General features: G+C 50.8%; 2 protein-coding genes across 9 annotated transcripts in view; both read right to left on the bottom strand.

Annotated features, from left to right (window-relative positions):
- Window positions 1-9,502, bottom strand: part of LOC125951145 (ubiquitin carboxyl-terminal hydrolase 36-like) — a 48,460-nt gene extending 38,958 nt beyond the window's left edge. Inside the window, exons 1-2 of one of the 8 annotated variants that reach the window (XM_049679760.1) lie at window positions 3,128-3,606; window positions 1,760-3,054 (exon numbers count right to left, since the gene is read on the bottom strand). The gene's annotated coding sequence lies outside the window, so the exon portion shown is untranslated. Of the gene's footprint in view, window positions 1-1,759; window positions 3,055-3,127; window positions 3,607-8,706 lie in introns of those variants that run through there. The other 7 variants (XM_049679761.1, XM_049679765.1, XM_049679766.1 and 4 more) reach the window with 7 other exon arrangements.
- Window positions 9,503-19,725: 10,223 nt separating this feature from the next.
- Window positions 19,726-20,233, bottom strand: part of LOC125951117 (uncharacterized) — a 14,334-nt gene continuing 13,826 nt past the window's right edge. Inside the window, exon 10 of the mRNA XM_049679718.1 lies at window positions 19,726-20,233. This exon is cut by the window's right edge and continues 12 nt beyond it. Coding sequence (XP_049535675.1) covers window positions 20,146-20,233 — 88 coding nt within the window. The 3' untranslated portion in view covers window positions 19,726-20,145.

Here is a 20,233-nt window from a genome sequence, read left to right as displayed (position 1 = left end):
GAGTGAGAGCGGACTTTGCGAAATTAACATTTTCCTGATGTCGGTGTCGGTCTCTGTCGCTCTTGGGCCGCGTTCGGTTAACGAATGGCGGGGAGGTTTGCCGGTTGCAAACAATGTGGTGTTTATCGTCTGCACATCACGACATATGCTGGAAAAAAGCATAAAGTGGTTGGCGCGGACAAAGGAACAAAGGGCGTACGGCGTTGCGATCGGAAGGTAAAATTGGCCATTTTATAGCTCTGTTCCCTATCTAAAAATAACTGTTTGCTTTGTAAAATTATCGTTGTTTAACTTACTAAAAATAAGAAAAAATATTTTTCATCCAACCATGTTTCAACGCCATGTGCTGCTCCAGTTTGTTGTTTTCGAAGATAATAATTAGTAAGTTCAATATTTACACAAAATAATTGAACGCTTGTACTGAGAACACAAGGAGTGTCCAATTTATCCCGAGCCCGGTTATTGGCAATTGGAAACGTACAACAAACCCAACACATCGATCACGGCCGGCTGCGAAAATGAAAAATAAATAAATAAAAAAACATTCCGCTTGAATAATCCAAAATGGGACGGTTGTCCGGACGGCTGAGGACGGGTGTTGGGTTGGAAACGATCGATCATGGCTCATGAATAACGCACACCACCATACAGCGTGTCCGGACAGGGCAAGAAAGAACGCCAGCCAGCAGCGCGAGTGCGTTTCACTGCTGCTGCCGTGGGCCATCCAAGCAACCCTCTCTCGTCGCTGACGGAGAAACCAACCAACCGACCAACCAACCGAACCAGCTCGTTGTTCCGTTCCACCATCCGGTTTTCGTGAGTATCGCGGCCGCACGATCTCCGTCATTCGAGAGCTGTCATTAGGCACGCTCACGCATACCACCAGCGCATAGCGGGCAAAAGCAGCATAAGCAGCATAGAAACATCGCTGGCCCTCGTTCGCTAGCTCGCTCGCTCGCTCGCAAGCGCACCAGCAGTAGAAGGCATTAAACCGGGCCATAGAGGCGCCTCGAAGCGGAGAAAAATGAAGGGAAAAACCCCTTGCCAACACGGGGGCCCACCACCATCACCATCGACAACGACGACCACGACGACGACTACGTGGAAGACCGTATTTTCCACCCTTCTCACACACCAGCAGACTAGCGGGCACACAGCGCGCACACACACACACCATACGCGCGCGCGCTGCTCTTTACGCTAGTGTGCCTTTTGGGGTTGGGGTGGTTCGATTGCTTCTCTCCTATGAACCTGATCCCCACACCACGCACCATGACCTTTCGCATCTTTCGCGGCAGCCGGCGTTCTATACGCCTCGTCGCCTGCCTACACCTGACCCTTGCGGGAGGGGGCTCGCCCAACCAGCCAGCCAGCCAGCCGCAATTCTGTTTACTCTACACACGCCCTCCTCTCTCCAAGGGTCAACAGCTTCTCTGCATGCCGCGCGTGAGGAGACATTCTCGATCGCATTTCAGCTGTTTATCTTTCTTCTATAATCGCGCCGCCTGCAACTTGGGCAGCCACGCTCTCTTTCTCTCTTTCTTTCTCCGACTATCGCTCCCTCTTGCTCTGGCATATATTCCACGCGGCCTGCCTAGATCGAAGGTGCAAGGTGTGGTGGTGGGGGCCTCCGGGTCTCATCGATTGCTTCTCGCGCTCGCTCGCTTGCTCATTCGCTCCCTCGCAAAATAGATTGATGTCAACGCGCGAAAAACGGGGAAAACATTAGTCAGGGCGGTCTAGAGAGTGATTCACTTACCGGTATCTGCACCCGCACTGTCGGCGGCGTCTTCGGCGGCTAATCTGGGCGCTCTGGGGGTTACTGGTGCTGCTGCTAGTGATTGATTCGTGTCTCGTCGTCGCCTGCTCCGTTGTCGTCGACGATTCACTGGCGCCTGCTTTCTCACTTTAGTACAATTCCAATTTCACACAACATACAATGCACGGTGGTGCTGGTTGGTGGGGAGGGAGGGATAGAGAGGGCACACACGCTAAACAGCACAGATCAAAGCAACGCTGGGAGCTGGAGGATAGAAAATTGCACGACGCTTTGTAGTGCTGCTGCTGCTGCTGCTGCTGCTGCTGGCTTCTCTGGTCGGCTGCTGGTTAAATGGTGGAAAATTCCGCATACAGAAACACGTACGCACACACAACAAACACACGGGCACACCGGACACACGACAAAAATGCAGAACAACAGAGAAAAGAGGCCACACTGCCAGCACACACTTGGGGACTCTTCTATTGGTTTCGCACAACACACGACCGCGCGCTGTTTAGGGACGAAAATAAAGGAGTTTTGTTGTTTTGTGGGACCGCTACTCAGCCAGCAGGCGATTCTGCTGCCTCTTCTTCTTCTTCTTCTACTGCCTCTGTGGCAACCCACTGTGGTGGCTCTTGGCACACGACGGCGCTGGGGACTTACACACAGAACCGACTCCCAAGATCAAACGGTGGGACCCAACAACATACGGTACACGGGTTTCCAATTGTTTTCCACCGCACTACACAACCTCACTTTATGCTGCTGCCTATGCTTTTGCCTCTGCTGCTGCTGCTGCTGGCGCTGCCGATTCTTCTGCCTGCTGCTGCTAGTGCTGCTGGTTGGTCGCGTGTACGTACACGGCGTGCCGCGTGTGTATGGGTGAGCGCGTAGAGCGTATGTATGGGTGCGAGTCGCGCGTTGCGAAGCGGAACAAGCCGCCGGCAGGTGGAGGGAGGAAGGTGGTTGGGGGCCAGCCGCCAAAATGTGTCCTTTCCAACAATCGCCCCGCGCGGTGCGTCCAACGAGATGAGGGATCGGTGGCGACGGTGGCGGACGCGGTGTGTCCGGCGTTTGAACGTCAATTGCACGTCAAAACAACTAGGAAGGAGTCGAAAGCGCGCGTCTCGCTCCGCGGTGGATGCTGCTGCGTTTCTCACCGTAGCGATGGCGTTCCGAGGCGTCTATTTCACGGTTCGTGGGTGCATTGGGCAACACAGGAAGGAGGTCGGAACCATCAGTGGCCAGTAGCCTCTTTCACGACGCTTCAAATACCGTCAATTCCGTGGATCCTAAAAAGGGACGCCAGAAGGGCACGGAATATTACACCACACACACCATATCCGTGGCCAGGGACCAACGAACCTAAAAAAAGGGGGGTTAAAGCCAACTCAGCTCACTTCTCTTTAACAGGACACGCAGCCTTTGGGAGCACGGATTGCCGGGAAATTCTTGACCAAACACTTCGCGCGTAACGGCTGCCACAACGTTCAATCTCTAGACGGAAGACGGACCAACATCCGACGGAAATCCAACCTCTTTTTTCGCATTCGAACAAGTTTTACGGGGCGCTCACACAGCAACTATACCAGCGGCGGTTCGACGACGACGATGACGGTTCGACGCGCGCTATTTCTCTCTCACTCTCGCACAGGTGGCGCGCCGTACGGAATCGATTTGCTGTCTCGCTCGGATGCGGTTCACCTTTTTTGTGCGGTGTGCGTTTACAGCCCTGCGAGTTGAAACTCTTCTTCTTCCGCCGGTCTTCTTTTTCTTTGATCCCGTACACGGAATTTCACGCACACAACCGCAAAACGTCGCGCTATCTCGCTCTCGCGGCTTAGAGCAAGCGAGAGACAAAACGCGACACGAGAGCAAGCAAACTATTTCCAACAAGGCGCTATTCAAGCAACATTCGTTTGCTGCGAGTGAGGTGGGATTTGAATTTAAATTTAATTATTTCCAAGGAATTTCTGTCCGGTGACTGCATTCGACTAATTTTGGGGTTGTGCAAGTGGGCGTCAACTTAAATAAATTAATTTTGGAGCCTCGAATAAGAAACAAGCTCTTTAATTAATCAAATTAAAAAAGATTAAACGCACTGTGTAGCGAGCGAGCGACGAAAACGTGTTGCGTCTGCTGCTGCGTGCTGGGCTCTTCATTCACCGAGCTAACCCATATTCACTATTCAATCTAATCAGCATGGTGTGAAGTAAACAATAATACTCACAGCCACCATCACCGTTTTGGAAGTTATTTTGATTACTATCCACTCACATCAATTATCTAATTAGCGAAATATTGCTAATTTATGGTACCGCAGGGGGCGGCCCAGATTAAAACGAACGACAGTGTTCCGCCTACATTTATGATGCCCCCATAAAAACCCCTCACCCCCGCTCCGCACGGTGGACTTGAATGGCGAAAACAAATAAATACAAACTTCGGATGCGGTAATAATGGACCGTCTGCAATGCCACTTCATCTCGGAGTGGCGTGGTCAACGGCAGCAGCATCACACTTCGTTTGCTTCCACACGAACCCCCCTCCGAACACGGTCGCGAGGGCTGAGAGTTTTTTGATTGATTAAATCTCAAACCTGCAGGCCCGTCGTGCCGTCAGATGAAAGTTGCTAGATGTGTTTGGCTGGAAATAACCTCGGACGAAAAACGTCAATCAATCTCCGCACTCGTTGCACGGTTACTTCACACGCCACCGTCCATTGGTGGGGACGATGCGGCCGCTGTCGGCACGGGCGCATCCACCACAAAGAAAGGGAAAATATGCTCTCAACTGGAACCGATGTTCCGAGGGTGGTGCCGACATTCGATGTTCACGTTTGTACCAGCCGTCCGCAGCCGTGCCAGTAAAGTGAAAGATCTTCGAGGTCGACGGTATAAATCCGAGAAAGGGTATCGGAGTTGTACAATTGGACTCCATTTCCTTTTCTATTTTCTTTTCTTCTCCTTTTCTACTGCTGTTGCTGCTGTCGCCCTAAGATTCGTACTATTCACATTCACATAACAGAGTGTGTTGACGGACTAATTTTTATTATGCGCGCAGTCTCTATTTCATTTAACTTTCACGTTACATGATTGCGTTACCAGCGTAAGGTGAAACCAATCCAAGCAGCAGGTGACAGGGTGACAGCAGAATAATCAATGCGCCCTGCTGATGGATCGAGCAGAGATCCAGCAATCTTAGCAGCAACTGATACCGAAATGGAATACAATATTTGACAAACCTATGTAAATTGGTACACGCACTCATTTCATAATGGAATAGCTTGCATGGGCTGGTGAATGAATCGTATAAGTAGAAGCCTAGAGGCTATTCCTCTGCTTGTGATCTAGTTGATCCAAATTTTGCACCATCTGTTTCACGAGGACAGACATCAGTCAGGCCTACGTATCATTTCGCAACACCGTGCGACCATATGTAGCCTAAATTGTTTAGGAAACAACCAAACAGTCTTAGAAGTGAGTCATTTTGACATAAATGGAGTATATCCCTGGGATTATTGCCTTCAGAACATCTGTTTTGCTCTATGAGTCATTCAGACGGCCTAAGGAATTCAAAAATGTGTCCAGAGACAGAAGAAAGCCATTGCCAACGATGGTTCTTCCTAATTGTTCAGGAACTATGAATAACGGGCCAAACCGTAAGAGGTTGATGGTCTTAAATAGTAATGTTGGCCTCATCTATGCTAATAGGCAATCGGCACACATCGCACACACACACACATCAAGTGCATCATCTGTAATAAGCCTCATCCCACATCATTAATGTTCCGTAACAAAAACGAGGCTTGGCGATTGACTCCTTTTAGAGCGAAGCTTCGTTAAGCCAAAACCTCGCGCGAGCGCGCGCGCACACACTCATGCAATTAACGAACGATGATCGCGTTGCCCACACACTCGATCAATTCGCCCCGTGCAGTCAGTCTGTACACGCCGATGGCTCGCAAACTTTCAAGCAAACGCTCCGCAAGCTGGTCAAGTGGATGATCACGAGAACGCGGTCGTTGCAGAAGACGATGCGCTGATCCACCCACAGCCACACCGGCCCAGCAGCAGCAGCAACAGCAGCAGGAACCCCATTAGACCATTACGCAATGTGCAATTTTGCGCCCACTCTCTCTCGAAACGGGCGACAATGTCTTTATGCCGTGCACCATCGGTCCGCCATTGCAACGGCTCGCCGGAGCATCTCATCACACCGCACGCCCCACACCCAATGCCAGCACGTTATTTATGTTGGCTGACTCGGCGCGGCGCGGCGCGGCGCAGCGCACGAGCACCTCAATTAGCAGCTGTGATTTGACGAGCCATTTTGCATTCCGGACTTGCCCGGTCGACGCACGATCGTGCGTCAAGCCCGTTCGCCGTCATTCAAATGACAGTTTGACATTGTTCTACCGACGGAGGAAATGCGTTAAGAACCTGGGCTGGAGAGTGGGGGAGAGCTACAGCTTAAGGGTTTACCGGAGAAGGGGAGTGGGAGCTCGGTAGTGGTAATTGACAGGCCCCTGCGCTGATCCCTCACGAGAGCAATATAGCGAGCGAGAGTTCCAAGGTAAGGCTGGAAAAGGCACGGAACCGCTTGGACCGGTTTGAACCGCTGTCCGGTACGGTCGTGGTCGTGGCACACCGTGTGCGTTGACGTGGATCCGCCATCAACCTGCTCTGGGTATACAGGTACACAGGCGAATCCGATGGAATGATCGAGTTCCCGTAGGAGTCGGTTTAGGAGTTCGTTCGTCCGTTTCGTCCGGGGGCCGGATGAAGTTGTTTTGTGCTCGCTGGCAGCTCGTCTAATGGCGGGCAATCTGGCGCAATCGGAAGTCATTGCTCGCATCGACCGCATCGACACCCGGGAGCTGAACGGCATTAGAGGCACCCTCAGTTCGGGGTGCCTCGCGGTGGCCATATGTTTACGCTTTCCAGTGCCAGTGCCAGTGCCAGCAGCAGCCAGCAACCAACCAAAGCAGCAGTAGCAGCAGTGGGAGAACCGGCTCTGGACAACCGGAGGTCTCCGTGCCTGCTTATGCTGGTGCCGGTGTATGCCACAGATAAATATAGACGCATAATTACCATCTTCGAATCTCGTTTTAATGTGTCGTGGCGAAGAGAGAGAGAGAGAGAGATAGAGTGCGAACGAACGAACGAACCGAGGGTAAGGGAGGCGATGCGTTGTCCAATGTTGTATGATGTTGTCCTCAGATGGGGTCGGCATGCAGTTCGCAGTTATGCTCGTGCTCGTGCGTGATATGCGTGCCGGATTTAGTGAGAATTTGTTCTTTCCGCTTGTCAGCTCACGGATGACAGCCTCGACAACGACAACGACGAGCACGATGATGATGATGATGACGGGCTATACACGCACGCTGACAGCTTACCAAAACTCGGCCTCTAGCTTGTGCCGCGTCAGATGACGAGCCGGACGAGCAGCGGCTTTGGTGCGGTTGGTTGGTCGGGAAATAAGGATCCAAACGCAATCCAAGGGCCTCTATTGTACGCATTGTACGTGCCTTTTGAGCAGACGGAGAGCGCCTCTTTGCTTTTAAGATATCGCCAGGAAATCTGTTTTGCCCAGAGAGGAGCCCGAAGTGTCTTAAGGGAGAATCTTGCTGTGATGATCCCCAACAAAACATTCCAGATGTACCCCGGTTCCGGTCGCCGCTTCCCCTCCGTAAGCTCTCTCTCATGCTGCTGTCGAAGGCGCTAAGTGATATTCCCTTGATTGGAACAAAGTTTTTCTCCAGTTGCTGGCCGCGATGGCGTGGTGGGCTGGGCAATTGAAGCTAGGGTCTTCGAACACACACACACCACACCCCCAGGGGCCGCTAATGGTTGCTGATGTTGGGTGCTGCTGAAGCAAACACCAGCAATAACACTTGAAGTTCAGCTGCTTTCACACCGCACCGCGGGTCTCTATTAGCGTACGAGGCCGCGCTCCCGGGAGTCTTGAACTCCCGGAACTCTAGAGCTGGAGCTGGAGTGCTACCGTGGGGTAGCGCGCAGGGAACGCCGGGAAGGGGCGAGAGATCTCCAAATAACTACCCCGGTGGGCCCTTCCAAGGCCTGCACCCTGGCCTCTATGGGAGTTAATTTTAGCCTATCGAGGTCCCCGGCCCCCGAGCGAGGTGCTCAGTGATGCCTGCCCTTCTTTACTTAACGGGACTTATTTCGGGCCCAGCAGTAACAGCAGCAGCAGCAACAGCTCCCATGGAAGATGCTGCGCTCCGCTCATCAAATCCATCCGCAACCTTCCAAAAGCGATCGTTAGCGATCGGAACGCATCGGAAGATCCGAGCCGTTCGTACGATCCCAGCGAGAACCCGCCGCGAGTACCGACAACAAGCGTAGCAACCATTTTCGCATTCCAAACCGACCGAATTCGAATCCGAAGCCTTCGCACAGGCCTGCCTTCGGGGGGAGAAGGCTAGGAGTGGTGAGAACGTCCGGTGGTCTGCCAAATCGAACGCGCAGAAGGTGGTTTACCTTGACGCCTTTTTGCCGTGGCTCGACGGTCTCCGCGCTACAAGCGAACCAGCCAAGCCAAGTGCTACAAGCCCCGGGGTGGCTGGTGGGCAGATGTGTGCTGGAGGAGCGACGCAGAGGTTGTCGTTGAAGTTTAAGCACGCACAAGGCCACACGCACCACCAGCCATCACCAGCCAGACACACAATTGCCAACTGACCAACGCGCTGATCGATCGGTGGGCTTCAGGGCGATCAAGACGTGATGTGTTGTAGCCCCAAAGGTAGTGCTACTTCTTGGCAAAACCCTAAAATTGTCCCCCAACTCACAGCTGGTTTAACTCCACAACACACGGCGACATCTTGTTCGTACTTAGAATTGACAGTTGACAGCTCCCGCGCACCTTATAGTGACGACAGATCGTGATGATGATGATGGATGGAGAACAATAGACGGTATTACCTCTTCACGATCGGTTGGCTGTTCACGGTCATTGGTTTCTGCGCCGTTCGCCGTTCGCGCCAGGGCATCCGTTTTTCCCTTCTGCTTAACCTATTCGCAGCCTACTGCGGGATCGGCTGCGGGATGATTGCGCTGCTGTTTTTGATGCGCTGTGGCTTCCTCGTAGAGCCTCTTACCCCGTAGTTGGCGTCGGTTGATGAGGCTGCTGCTGATGATGAGCGGCGCCGGCGTAGCGGCATGCCCCGTGGAAAACCTGTTTTTCCCGTGCACTACACACACACACACACACACAAAGAGGGGCGCGCGCGCGCGCCAACACACCACACGGAGCACTCCCTACTCCTTTGACACTATTCTATCGCAAAAAACACACGCCTTCTATTGGCCTTTCCTCTATTGGTTGTGGTTCCACTCAATCCGGGACGGGAACACACTCACTTTGCGCAATGCACGCATACACGGATAAAACCTTTCAGCCAAGCAGGCGCGAGCCTCGCGTTGCGGCTGCTTCCTTTTGTGATCGTGTAGCTCGACCGTCGATTTGTCACAGCATTCTTTCACGAAGTTTGCGGATCGCGAATGCGCGGCGTGCGCATGCCCGGCACAGCTCCCCCCTCCCTGCTTTAGGAGACGGAATGAGGTCACTCCAGGATCGCGCCAACACAACGCGCGGCGTCAGACGAGGGTCGGCACAGATGTGCACACCGGCGGTACCGTTGGTAAACACACGCTACACACACACACCATATGGTCACATTAGACAACGCCGCGTGCTTCGTGACACATCAAGACACGATCGCAAATACAGCGACCGGCCCCGGGGTTTTCGATGTCACTAAACAACACAATCCACAATCGAGGGACAGAAAATGGTAAACAACAACAACAACAACAGCAATGGTGTGGTCACGGTTCGCGGACAACAACAACACAGGTCGCGATGGTAAACAGAGTGATCGACCACCACCACAACCACCACAACCGCCACAACAACAAAAACACACGGCGCAAGATCCGCCGGATCACGCCGGGGATGAACGGACAGACGGACGGACACGGGATACGGGACACGATACAAGAAGCGCGCGCGCGACGACACAAATGCCGAGATGAAATACCGAGATGCTGCTGCTCCCTGTCCGTCTGTGGTCGGTGTATGCTCCAACCAGGGGGGAGAGCCACCACATCGAGTGGGAGAGCGAGAGAGAGAGAGAGAGAGTGCGCGACGTGGAGGACGCGTCGCGGTCGGGTGTGTGTGCGCGCGCGCATCGATCGAACCAAGTAAAGATCGTCGTCGTTGTCGTCGTCGTTGTCGGAGGCCCCACGGGATCGATACGCGTGAGCATAAAAAGAGAAAAAAGCGTTTCCAGCGTTCGATACCAGGCCCTCCCCCCTTTCGCTTCTCGTGCGCCCATCCGGCCGGCGGCTCAACCAGCATCAGCACGCGGGTAGTCCCCTCCACCACCAGCACCCCATGGTCCATGGTCATGCGCTTGCGCTCTCACGCGCGCTCTCGCGTGGTGCCGCGCTCTCCACGCGGGTTGCTACTCTCCTCGGCAGACCAACAACAGTCGCACCTCGGCTTAGTAGGCGCCGCGCGGCGATGCCCGAACAGCTCAACAACCATCCGGTGCATCGATTCGCAGCAGGCGACGTTGAGGTTGATTTCAAGTTGTTGTCTTCCTTTCCTTGCTTGGAGACATCTTTTAGTTCGATATTTTAATACATTATTATTATTAACCAAGTAGAAGATAAAAGAGGGAATGCTACTTTCTTATTATTACAACATCTTTTTATCGCCTTTAACACATCATTTAAAGACAATCAAACAAACGTTGGACAATGGGTTTTGTGAGTTATTTGGTTTTTATTCCTAAAGTTCTATTGCTTTTTACATTTTTTGCATTTTTCCTATTGTAGGTTTTACCTTTTTTGACCTTTTATTCACAACAAATTGACTGAATATTTTTCACTTAAATAATTGTTTCCATTTATGAGATATTTATTTCAAACTTTCCCCAAAAAATGCCATATCCAGCCTTCGACTGTAGTGATCGGCTTCATCCCCCTGGTCTGTTGATGATCTCGCGGAATCGTCGTCGTCGTCGTCGCCGTCGTCGTCGTAACCGCGTAGACAAGACCCTCGTCAGCTGGCGCCTCCGGGGGATCCGAAATACCCCCAGACCCCGACGCGATCGAGAGCGAGGACTCGCGACGGGCCGGAGAGGATGGATGACAACGGTCCGATCGTGAATTGAGATGGGATCGAGGAGAATGGTGGAGGATCCCCAAGATCACCTCCAATCAGGCGGCCAGTTCGCGGGTATCCCCGGCTCCGGGCCCGGGGCCAGGTCTGTGCGAGAGTGAGAACGAGTGAAAACAAAAACAGAATGCCGTTCCGTTCCGTTCCAGCAGCGGCCATTCGGAGAGGCGTAGACTCCACTTTCCACGGCATGGGGGGGTCTGGTGGATGTCTAGTGGTGCGGCCAGTGGTGAAGGGGATAATCACGAGCGGTAGGCACGCCGATTGATGAGAGAGAGAGAGAGGACGAAGAGTGGTAGGGTGGCGAAGTGAAGCAGAAGCGACGACAAAGTAGATGGCAAAAGTGGAGTGCGCGGTTCGTGAAAGTGGCGTAGGGGTAGGGGGAGGGGGTGGACAGAGCAACGGTGGATGCTGCCAAGCCTCCATCCCGAACCGGAAGGTCCAAACGAAAGCACGACGCGCTGCTCCACATAGCCCCAATGCCGCTATCATGCCGGAGCTCTTCGCGCGCTCTCTCTTTCTCTCTCTGCTCTGCTCTTTCTCTCGCTCTCTGTGGGTGCTCTGGACAAAAGATGGAGATGCTGGAGGCTGGATGCTGGGTGTGGGGGAGCAGCCCATCGCCTGCTATCGCCCACTTGACGCTCGCTTGACCCGCTTGCATTCCTGAGGTATGTTTTCCCTCGCTGTCCCAGTACACTGTATCCCAGCATGGTCCGCAGTATGGTCGGCAGGCAGAGAGAGAGAAAGAGTGTGTGTGTGTAGGTACACGAACATGATCCCCGCTCATCCGCCATCAGTCGTGCCTCGAGCTGGCGGATTGCGAAATCGGAAATCGGGTTGAAAATTGGAATCCAAGTGCCGCCCTCTGGGACTTTGTCCGTCGAATTTAACTCAATTAACGACGAATGGCTTAGGGCGCGAGCTGTATGATTCATGCTCTATACGGTACACAGTCAGTCAGGGCAGAAGATTCTCTCCAGAAGCAGTTCCAATCTTGGGAACCAGTTCATCAGCCGTCAGCAGCATCATCAGCAACGGCCTTTGTTGGTTTGGATGAATATTGCTTCGAGTACCTCAAGTGACTCCACGCGATGTCTAATTTTATAAAAATAGTTCAATGTCTCGCCTGGAGAATGTTCAATAGTAATATTAATGCGAGGTTGGACAGGTCTAACACACTCAAGAAGGATTTAGTCGAAGGTTTTTAATCCACCATTACAGTTTGATTGGATTAGGTCAAGGTTTTAGAGTGTTTTAGCCTAATAGAGAACAGCCTTCACCTTCAGGTTTCAGGTTTCTAGTTCCTTGACAGCTTAAGAATGACACAAACAGCATAGTTGTTAAGTGAGTTCATGAAGCAGACTTTTAATAAGACCCATAGAGAATTGTGCATCAATACGACCAGAAAGCGGTTTGTGGTGAAAAAACGATTTTTATTTGTAGCAAGTTGTCTTAAGTACATCTTCTTGAAAACGGTTACTCATAGTCTAATCTTAAAAAAGACGACCAAGAATAAAGACATTCCACGGACAGATAGTATTGCCAACGGAAAAGCCACAATTAATAGGAATACTCTTTCACTTTAGTAACAGGAAATAGTAATGAAGTAGCGATGCACTTGTTGACACGCTCAACTACTAAATACAGCAACTTACACCAAACAAAGCACGCCTAATTAGTGCTGCAACACTGAAACACTACAAAGCAAGCTAAGAAGTCTAAATGATAATGTCTACCTGATGTTGTAAACTATACCAACAATTAAAACCGACAAAAAAAAACTCCATAATCCATCCAGCTCTGATCCTCTTGGGCCCTGGGTGTACCTTGGTGAGTTTCGCTCCTCACATCGTCACCACCGCCACCGATCGTTTGCACATCTTACGGTCGTATTTTCATCGCCTACCTTTGAACCACCTCCCCAAAGCTCCTGAAGAAGAGCGGTCGAGCTGACACCGTTACGCGGACACGACCGATACCGGCGTGGGCCAACGGCAGTGGGACGGGCCAGCTTCCTCCCCCCACAGTCTCGATAAACGCGTCTCAAGAATGTCTTTTCCGAAGCGAAGACGAACCGACGCGCGCCGCGCTCTCGCTCGTTGTGCTCGTTGCGCAACGCACCATCCAACATCATAAATTCTGGCTGCACGCCCTCCTGCAGCCCACTCATGCCCAGACCATCATGCCCGAGCTAATGTTGTTTGTCTCACGAGGCGGACACGATGCAGGCGGCGGCGGCGGCGGCATGGCGCACGGTTCTTAACACTTGAAATGGAACCCCCTTCGGAGGCGTCGTGTTATCATTATGCTGCGCGGTTCATCTTCTCCACCCTTCTTCCTTCGGTTCGGTTTCGGACAAGTTTCGGGCCCATTCCGGCCGCCTCCGTTCCGTTTGGCCTTTACCTGAAACGACGGAACATGCCGATGGCAACACACATGCCGGGCACCACAAGCGAGCAAACATTAGCTCCCGCAATGCACATTCATCAATCCCCTGGTTGCTTGGTTGCTTTGACTTCTCGGACCACTCACAGACCAAACAGAGACACAGTGGACACCCCCCTTCACCCCCTTTCCGGCTGTCTCCAGCCCGACAGAGGGCAGTAAGGCGAAATGGAGATCAAACCGAGCGCGAGCTGCAGCCATGACATTCCGAAAATAGATCCTCACAACCACAACCCCCTCTTCAGCGAGCGCTCGGCCTGCATCATCGCAGTCCCCGTTCGGCATGTGTGTGTGGGGTGGAGGCGAAGGAGGAATTTAATTTTTAATTTTCATGCTCCTCCCCCCCTACGCCACCACTTGGGATGTATTTTTGCTTTCACTCCGAAACCGAAACCCCATATCATCAAACTCAACACCACCCCCGGCCGGTGCGTGTGTGTGTGCCACGGAGCGCACGGAGCGGAAGAACGAGGGGCACGATCGAGCCGCAAGATGGAGATCGCGACGCGCGCGCTGCGCTGCGCTGCGTAAGCCCCATTTGTTGCACAACATTTCCACATTTATGAGTCACACCAGATGGGTGGGGAACGGGGGTAAGGGGGGGGGGGGGGCAGGGTCAGCCGGCCGGGGGTGTGAACATTTGGGCAATCCATCAGCCGTCGGCGGGAAGTCGCCCGAATGGAAGTGATTGAGCAGTCCGCCACTCGGATGGAGCATTCGCTATTATTATTATGCGGCTTTTCGTAGCTCATAAATTTGGGTTACACCAAACACGCTGCTGCATGCCCGGGGCTGGGAAAATCGGATCGGAGTGAGAAAGATTTATGCTGCACGATCGGTTGCCAGCATCGGCGCGCCATCATAGGAGTCATGTGGTTGTTCATTTTTATTATCAACGCATCATAGTGTAGAGAAGGGGGTCGGGGGCTGCGGTTGGGAACTTTCATTTCCCTCATTTTCAACACGCGCTCTGGGAGCTAGTGTCTGTGGTAGTAAATCAATGGTATATGTACTCCTTTCCCTGCAGAGTCCAACTTCCGGTTGGTCCAAACGGGATGGCACTACTTGAAGTCCTTCATCGTCGAGGTGGAGGAGAATGCGTGTTGCGGTCTGATCATCGTAGAGTGAAACAATTCCACCTCATCGCCGTCCTCAGAATCGTCGGATTCTTCTTCGGACAAGGAGTCGCTTCGCCCCTGTTCAGCTCTCCTGCTATTCATTTGACAGTCCTTCGAGAGGTTAAGAGGCTTCTCGCTTTCCTCGTAGCACTCGTCGTCATCATCCTCATCGTCGTTGTCGTTACGACCGCGTATTGACGCCTCAAAACTATCATCTTCATCATAGTCCACCTGTTCGACGCCCGGAGTCACTTCGAGATCCGCCTCCTCCTCCAGTGAATCGTTCAGAACGATCTGCTTCTGGATGATCATGCGACCCCGTAGCATACCTCGCCGAAGCAGCTCATCCTCCCCGAGCCCTTTGTCGACGGTCAGCTCCACCAGCTGCTCGTCCTCCTCCTGCACCCAACCGTGGCGTGCCTCGGCCTGGTAGCAACGGTACACCAGCACCCCAGGGTAAACGAGGAAAAAGACGAAATTCACGAGAAATTGCTTCAATCTGGAACGATGAGCAGAACAATGTGTGTGTGTTTGGATTCCTGTTTTTGGTGTGTGAAGACGAGCTAGACGTCGGTCTACCTGCTTGACTCATCGTACACGAGGGACGAATGCAGCTCGTGGTACTTCCACACTCCAATCCACCGCCAGCGGAGCCCCAGTGAAGCCTTGAAGAGTCCTGTTGAGCGAAGGAGATCGTAGTAGCTCACACACACACGCGCACACTAGTTACCTAGCAACTCGAACACATCGACGAACCTTACCGAGTAGCAGCAGAAACAGGATGCAATTCCAAAGTACCTGCAGCATGTTCGATAAGTAGCTGTAAATATGTGAAATGCTGGAGAAATGAAAATTGCCACCCATCAGCGACTGTGGAAAAGGGGTGAGGAGGGGGGAGCGGGTAAGGGGGGAAGGGAATTAAACTGTGCCAACCGCAATCAACCGCTTTGGGGGGTGTTTTGCATAATGCATCAGGCGTGCCTTCAGATTGGTGCTGGATGCTCTGTGTGTGTGTGCGAGCGATGTGTGATGATGCCTGATGAGAGGCAAAGATTGCGAACGTGATTTCCGGTCGAAATGGGTGCATCAGACAAACAAACAATGTCGGTAGGCGGCGGTCGACCATCACCCATGATGTTGTTGTTGTTGTTGTTTGCTGTTGTTGTTACAGAGCCTGGCCTCCGAAAGTGCACAATAATCTATCCGGTGCCCGATGATGTAATAAAAATGCAATTTGCCCGTCACGTGTGGAAAGTGGCTGCCGATGTGGCATGCGTGCGCGTGGGTGTGTGTGTGTGGTTGGTACGATATAATTGGATAAACATTGAAACGTGACACCACTGCGCACGAGTGCTCGAGGCTGTTTTCATAGAGTTTTATTAAAAACAAACCGAATGCACGCAGGTGATTCTAGTGGGATTATTAAATGCAACATCATCGAAATTTAATCAAAATTTGATTGAAGTAATTTCGATTGGGATTACCGAATCGGTGATCGATTTCGATTTAGAAGCGTTAGTTGATTTTTTTTACATAAAAATAGTAAACTGTGACTGCCATCGAAGCAACACAGAAAATGACGACGATGGAAACAGGAGGTAACAAACAAAATCAAAACTTTCGCCCCCATAAGTACCTCGATAACTTACCTTAGTTATCAAATTCTCCTGGATTGGAATCCGTATTTCGAGCCAGGACGGCTCAAAGGGACGAACAGAAGGATGTTCTACGTGGCGCCAAATAAAACCCACCAAGGATCTTCTAACACACATACGGCCACAGTGGCTTCGTTAGCGAAAACAAGTGTCAAATCATTTGATTTTATGACATCCTCGCTCCTCGACCTACTACGATGCATACTGGCGGCAACCGCCAACCGGGGGAATTTGATCTAGAAAGAAATTAATTTCTCTCATCCGCTTGATGGACACCATTCCAAGGGTGTCAAGATTGGTGGAGCTACTCCCGCCACACCAGATACACACACACTGGTGGAGCAATGAGTTTGTCAATTTGTCGTGGATTAAGCCTCTGATTGATCGATCTCCGCTTCGCTCCATTGGGGACCGCGGTCGTACGCCAGAACGCTCTCAGTCCCCCGTTGCTAGTGGCCTCTGTCGCTGTTGCTGCTGCTGATGAATGTATTATGTATGGTTGGCCATCATTTTCACCAATTAAATGAGCGTGCCACCGTCTCCTCCTCTTCCTTGGGCCACCGTTTTATGCTAATGATTGATGGATGCCAGGACTGAGCTGGCGGCTTTTTGGGGCGCTTCGTCGCGGTCCAGGTCCAGCGGAAGCGATGATGAAGCATTTGCATGATGAAGACTTGTTGTCGGTGCCAATTGATAGCAACACTTGATTTAAGGCAAAAGAAAAACGTTCCTTCCTTCCTTTGCTGAATATGATTGATTGGCGTGTTGGAAATGTGATGGTTTGGGACGTCCCATGAGAGTGTTGATGGCTTCTTTTTTTGAAGCGCATGATGTGAGAACGTTCGATGATTTTTTTAATCGTGCTACTCGTTCTATCGCACCTGATTCCGCGTTTGACTTTTTGAGCAAAAAAAGAAAGGAAAATCATCAGCATCAACTTTCGTAAGCAGACATTAATTGATAAGTTAATTACTTGACGAAACAAATATAGAAAGAAAAAAACTATTTTTTTTTTGTTTTTCTGCATTACTACAGCTCCAAGTTACCAAGTTCAGAGGGTAACTTGGAGCTGTAGTAGTGCAGTAAAAACATAAAATCATTTTTCAATCATTAGGTTGCATAAAACGGACCTCGCAAAATTAATAAATCATTATGCTACTTAAATCATTATACTACTACATTATAAATAAATCATTATCATACTTTTTTTGTTTAAATTCCAGTTTTCAATTATTAAATAACCACTGCACGATAACAACAAGACTGCATATTTTAAGTCAGTCTTTTTTAATTTCTTTCATAGCAAACAGACGAGCATACTGTATGCTCTTGATGGCGTTTGGCGGGAAAGATTGATCAACGGAGGATTTCATTCATTGAACGTTACTGTATTTATTGCTAGTATCTATCTCAGTGTTCCGGCACATATCTCATGCCCGCACGCCGTCTAAAACGGCGCGTTGATTTCATTAACGGGTGATGCGCTCGGTGCACCACCAACGCTCCAAACGCCCATATTCAATATTGCCTCCTTTTTCAACGACGCGCACTTCATTGGATCCCCTTTCTTCAAGGAACCACACTCACATCCAATCTTACTCATACATACATTCTAACACACACACACACACACACACACACACACACACACACACACACACACACACACACACACTTACGTGCACACATTCATACACGCGATTTATATTATATCCTGTTAATCACTAGTTTGGCACCATTTGCTACGGGGTCACCCCACTGCCCACTGTCTCTCTTTCTGGAGCAGTCACCCTAGGTCAAAACGGAATACGGGGGTTAAAATGGCGAATCTTCTAATCGTTTGCAAGCCAGCGTTCGGAGGTAAAAATGCAACAGAAAGATACAAGCAGCTGTTTGGAGGGGAAGAAAAAAAAAGGATTGACAATAGGGAGTGGAAGGAGTGTTTAAAATGTGTGTTGCTCGTTACATCATTGTACACCGGCCCGCAAACATTCGGTACGGGCTTAGCTCGCTTGCTTAGATGATATACCGGGTTCAGTGCTACAACTTCTAGGTAAAACGGTATCTTGGCTTCAACATTTCGAGGGGTTCCTTTTGCTTAAAAACAGTTTCCCTGGTAACGCGCCTAACACCGCGGTGATCGTGCGGGTGATTGTGTTGGTGCAGTGATCGGGGATCGGGAGGAGCAACATCGTTTACTACACTGTGTACGTGATAACAGCACAGTTACTTGTTTAAAGGTCAGTTCTAAGAGGGCGAGGGACGACGAAAGGGAGGGGGCCTATCAGCAACGCTTTCGTCGTTAAGGTACACTTCGGCTACGTACGGTGCGCACTCATGCTACCGGATAGGGGGGTGGATCCGGATGGGAAAGAGCGGGATTCCTATCAACAAACACACTACTACGGTGATCTAGTGATATTCATTCCTGCATTCGAACTACAGCCTCATCCTCTTCCTTTCTTCCTAACTGCTATGATAGACTCGACCTCTTTGGCGCACTGCTACCACTACTACTACTACTACTACTACTACTACTACTTGGCGCACTGGGCGTTATTAGGACGTTTTTATTTTTGTGTGTAAATCGATTTGGTTCCGTACTCGCCGTCGCCTTCTGCTACTCGGCTGATTATGGCTGATTCGCAATACCGCATCAAGGATACAGATAAAAACCACTCGATGCACACACACGCACGCACACACACAAACACACTCTCGGTTGTAATTGCAGTTGTAAATACATAAGCGAACTCGCGATCCTTCACTACCACGAAGTGACTCTAACGTTGAAATTGGTAAAACGAAACGCCGCTTAAATCGTCTGGTAAAGATTCTTGTCAAACTCGATGGGTCCGGTTATCTCTGGGGGGTTGGAGGCGACGCATCGCGCTCCTAATACAGGCTTACAGGAAAAAGGGAGGCATGGTTACAAATAATGCGCTTCTTTTGCCGCAACGCTCTGCTCTAATTGCTCAACAATGCCACCGCAAGCCTCGCATCCGAATACTGCTCGTCTATTTCCGCCTCTGCTTTCTGCTCTCTTCACGATTCCCTAGGGTGCTAGGTGATAAAGAGTGTATTGTCATGGTCTATGCTCGCCGCGTGCCGGTTTTTCCGATGCCTCGATGCTACCGGAACCAGAATCGGGCCTTAGCCGTTTCGCTTTCTCGCCTAAATCAACCGAATGATGATTGTTGGAACCTTTTTAATTTTTGTCGCGGAACCGTGCGTAATGCATGGATGGAACTTCGAGTCATACCGAAACGTAATTGACATCGTCTGGTTGATGCACAACAACAACAACAACAATAACAACAGCAAGGAAACCTAACCTACGAAGAAGTTTTTCTCACTTTTTGGTAACGCAACATTAAAGCCTCTCTAAATGTGAATAAAACATTGCAACAATGTCCATTTGTACGCACTAACGCTCGCTCCTGCTTGCTTTCTGCCGTCTGGCCGTCGATACCAACCCTTCTAGCATCAATTGATTTCTTTTTTTTTTTTGTTGACTACCTTCTTTGCATCTCATAAGATCTGGGACTAAGAACAGTATGTATATAGATTAGTTTATTAGCTACACACTCAACGCATAATTCCGAGGCAGCTATCACGAGGGTGGCGGGGAGGCGGGAGGGTACACGATCATCCTAAACTGGATGAATCTCCGGACTGGATGCATTCCGCTTCCACTTACTTTGCTCAAACGCTAATATTCGCTTGTAGGGTTTTTTGATGCCTTAATTGTCTACCAAAGATTGCTCCTGTCAGTATCACTAGTAACGGTTCTACCACGACGCGGCGCGCTCTCCGCTCTACCAAAAAACACACACACACACGCACATTGTATCAGTTCACAAGACAACCTCGTCTGATTATTACGCTTTCGCTTCTTCGCGTTCTCCCAATATTTCGCGGGATTTCATTTCCTGTACGGTCACCGATGTCACCCTGCCTACCAGATATCGCAGTTCTTCTGGTAGCTTAGCTTGGTAGTAGAGTGACACTGAAAGACATCGGCTGCACTGCCACCTTGCGAGATG

Source organism: Anopheles darlingi, chromosome 2 (assembly GCF_943734745.1).
Source record: "Anopheles darlingi chromosome 2, idAnoDarlMG_H_01, whole genome shotgun sequence".
Lineage (NCBI taxonomy): Eukaryota > Metazoa > Arthropoda > Insecta > Diptera > Culicidae > Anopheles > Anopheles darlingi.
This window is presented reverse-complemented; position numbering and strand designations above follow the sequence as displayed.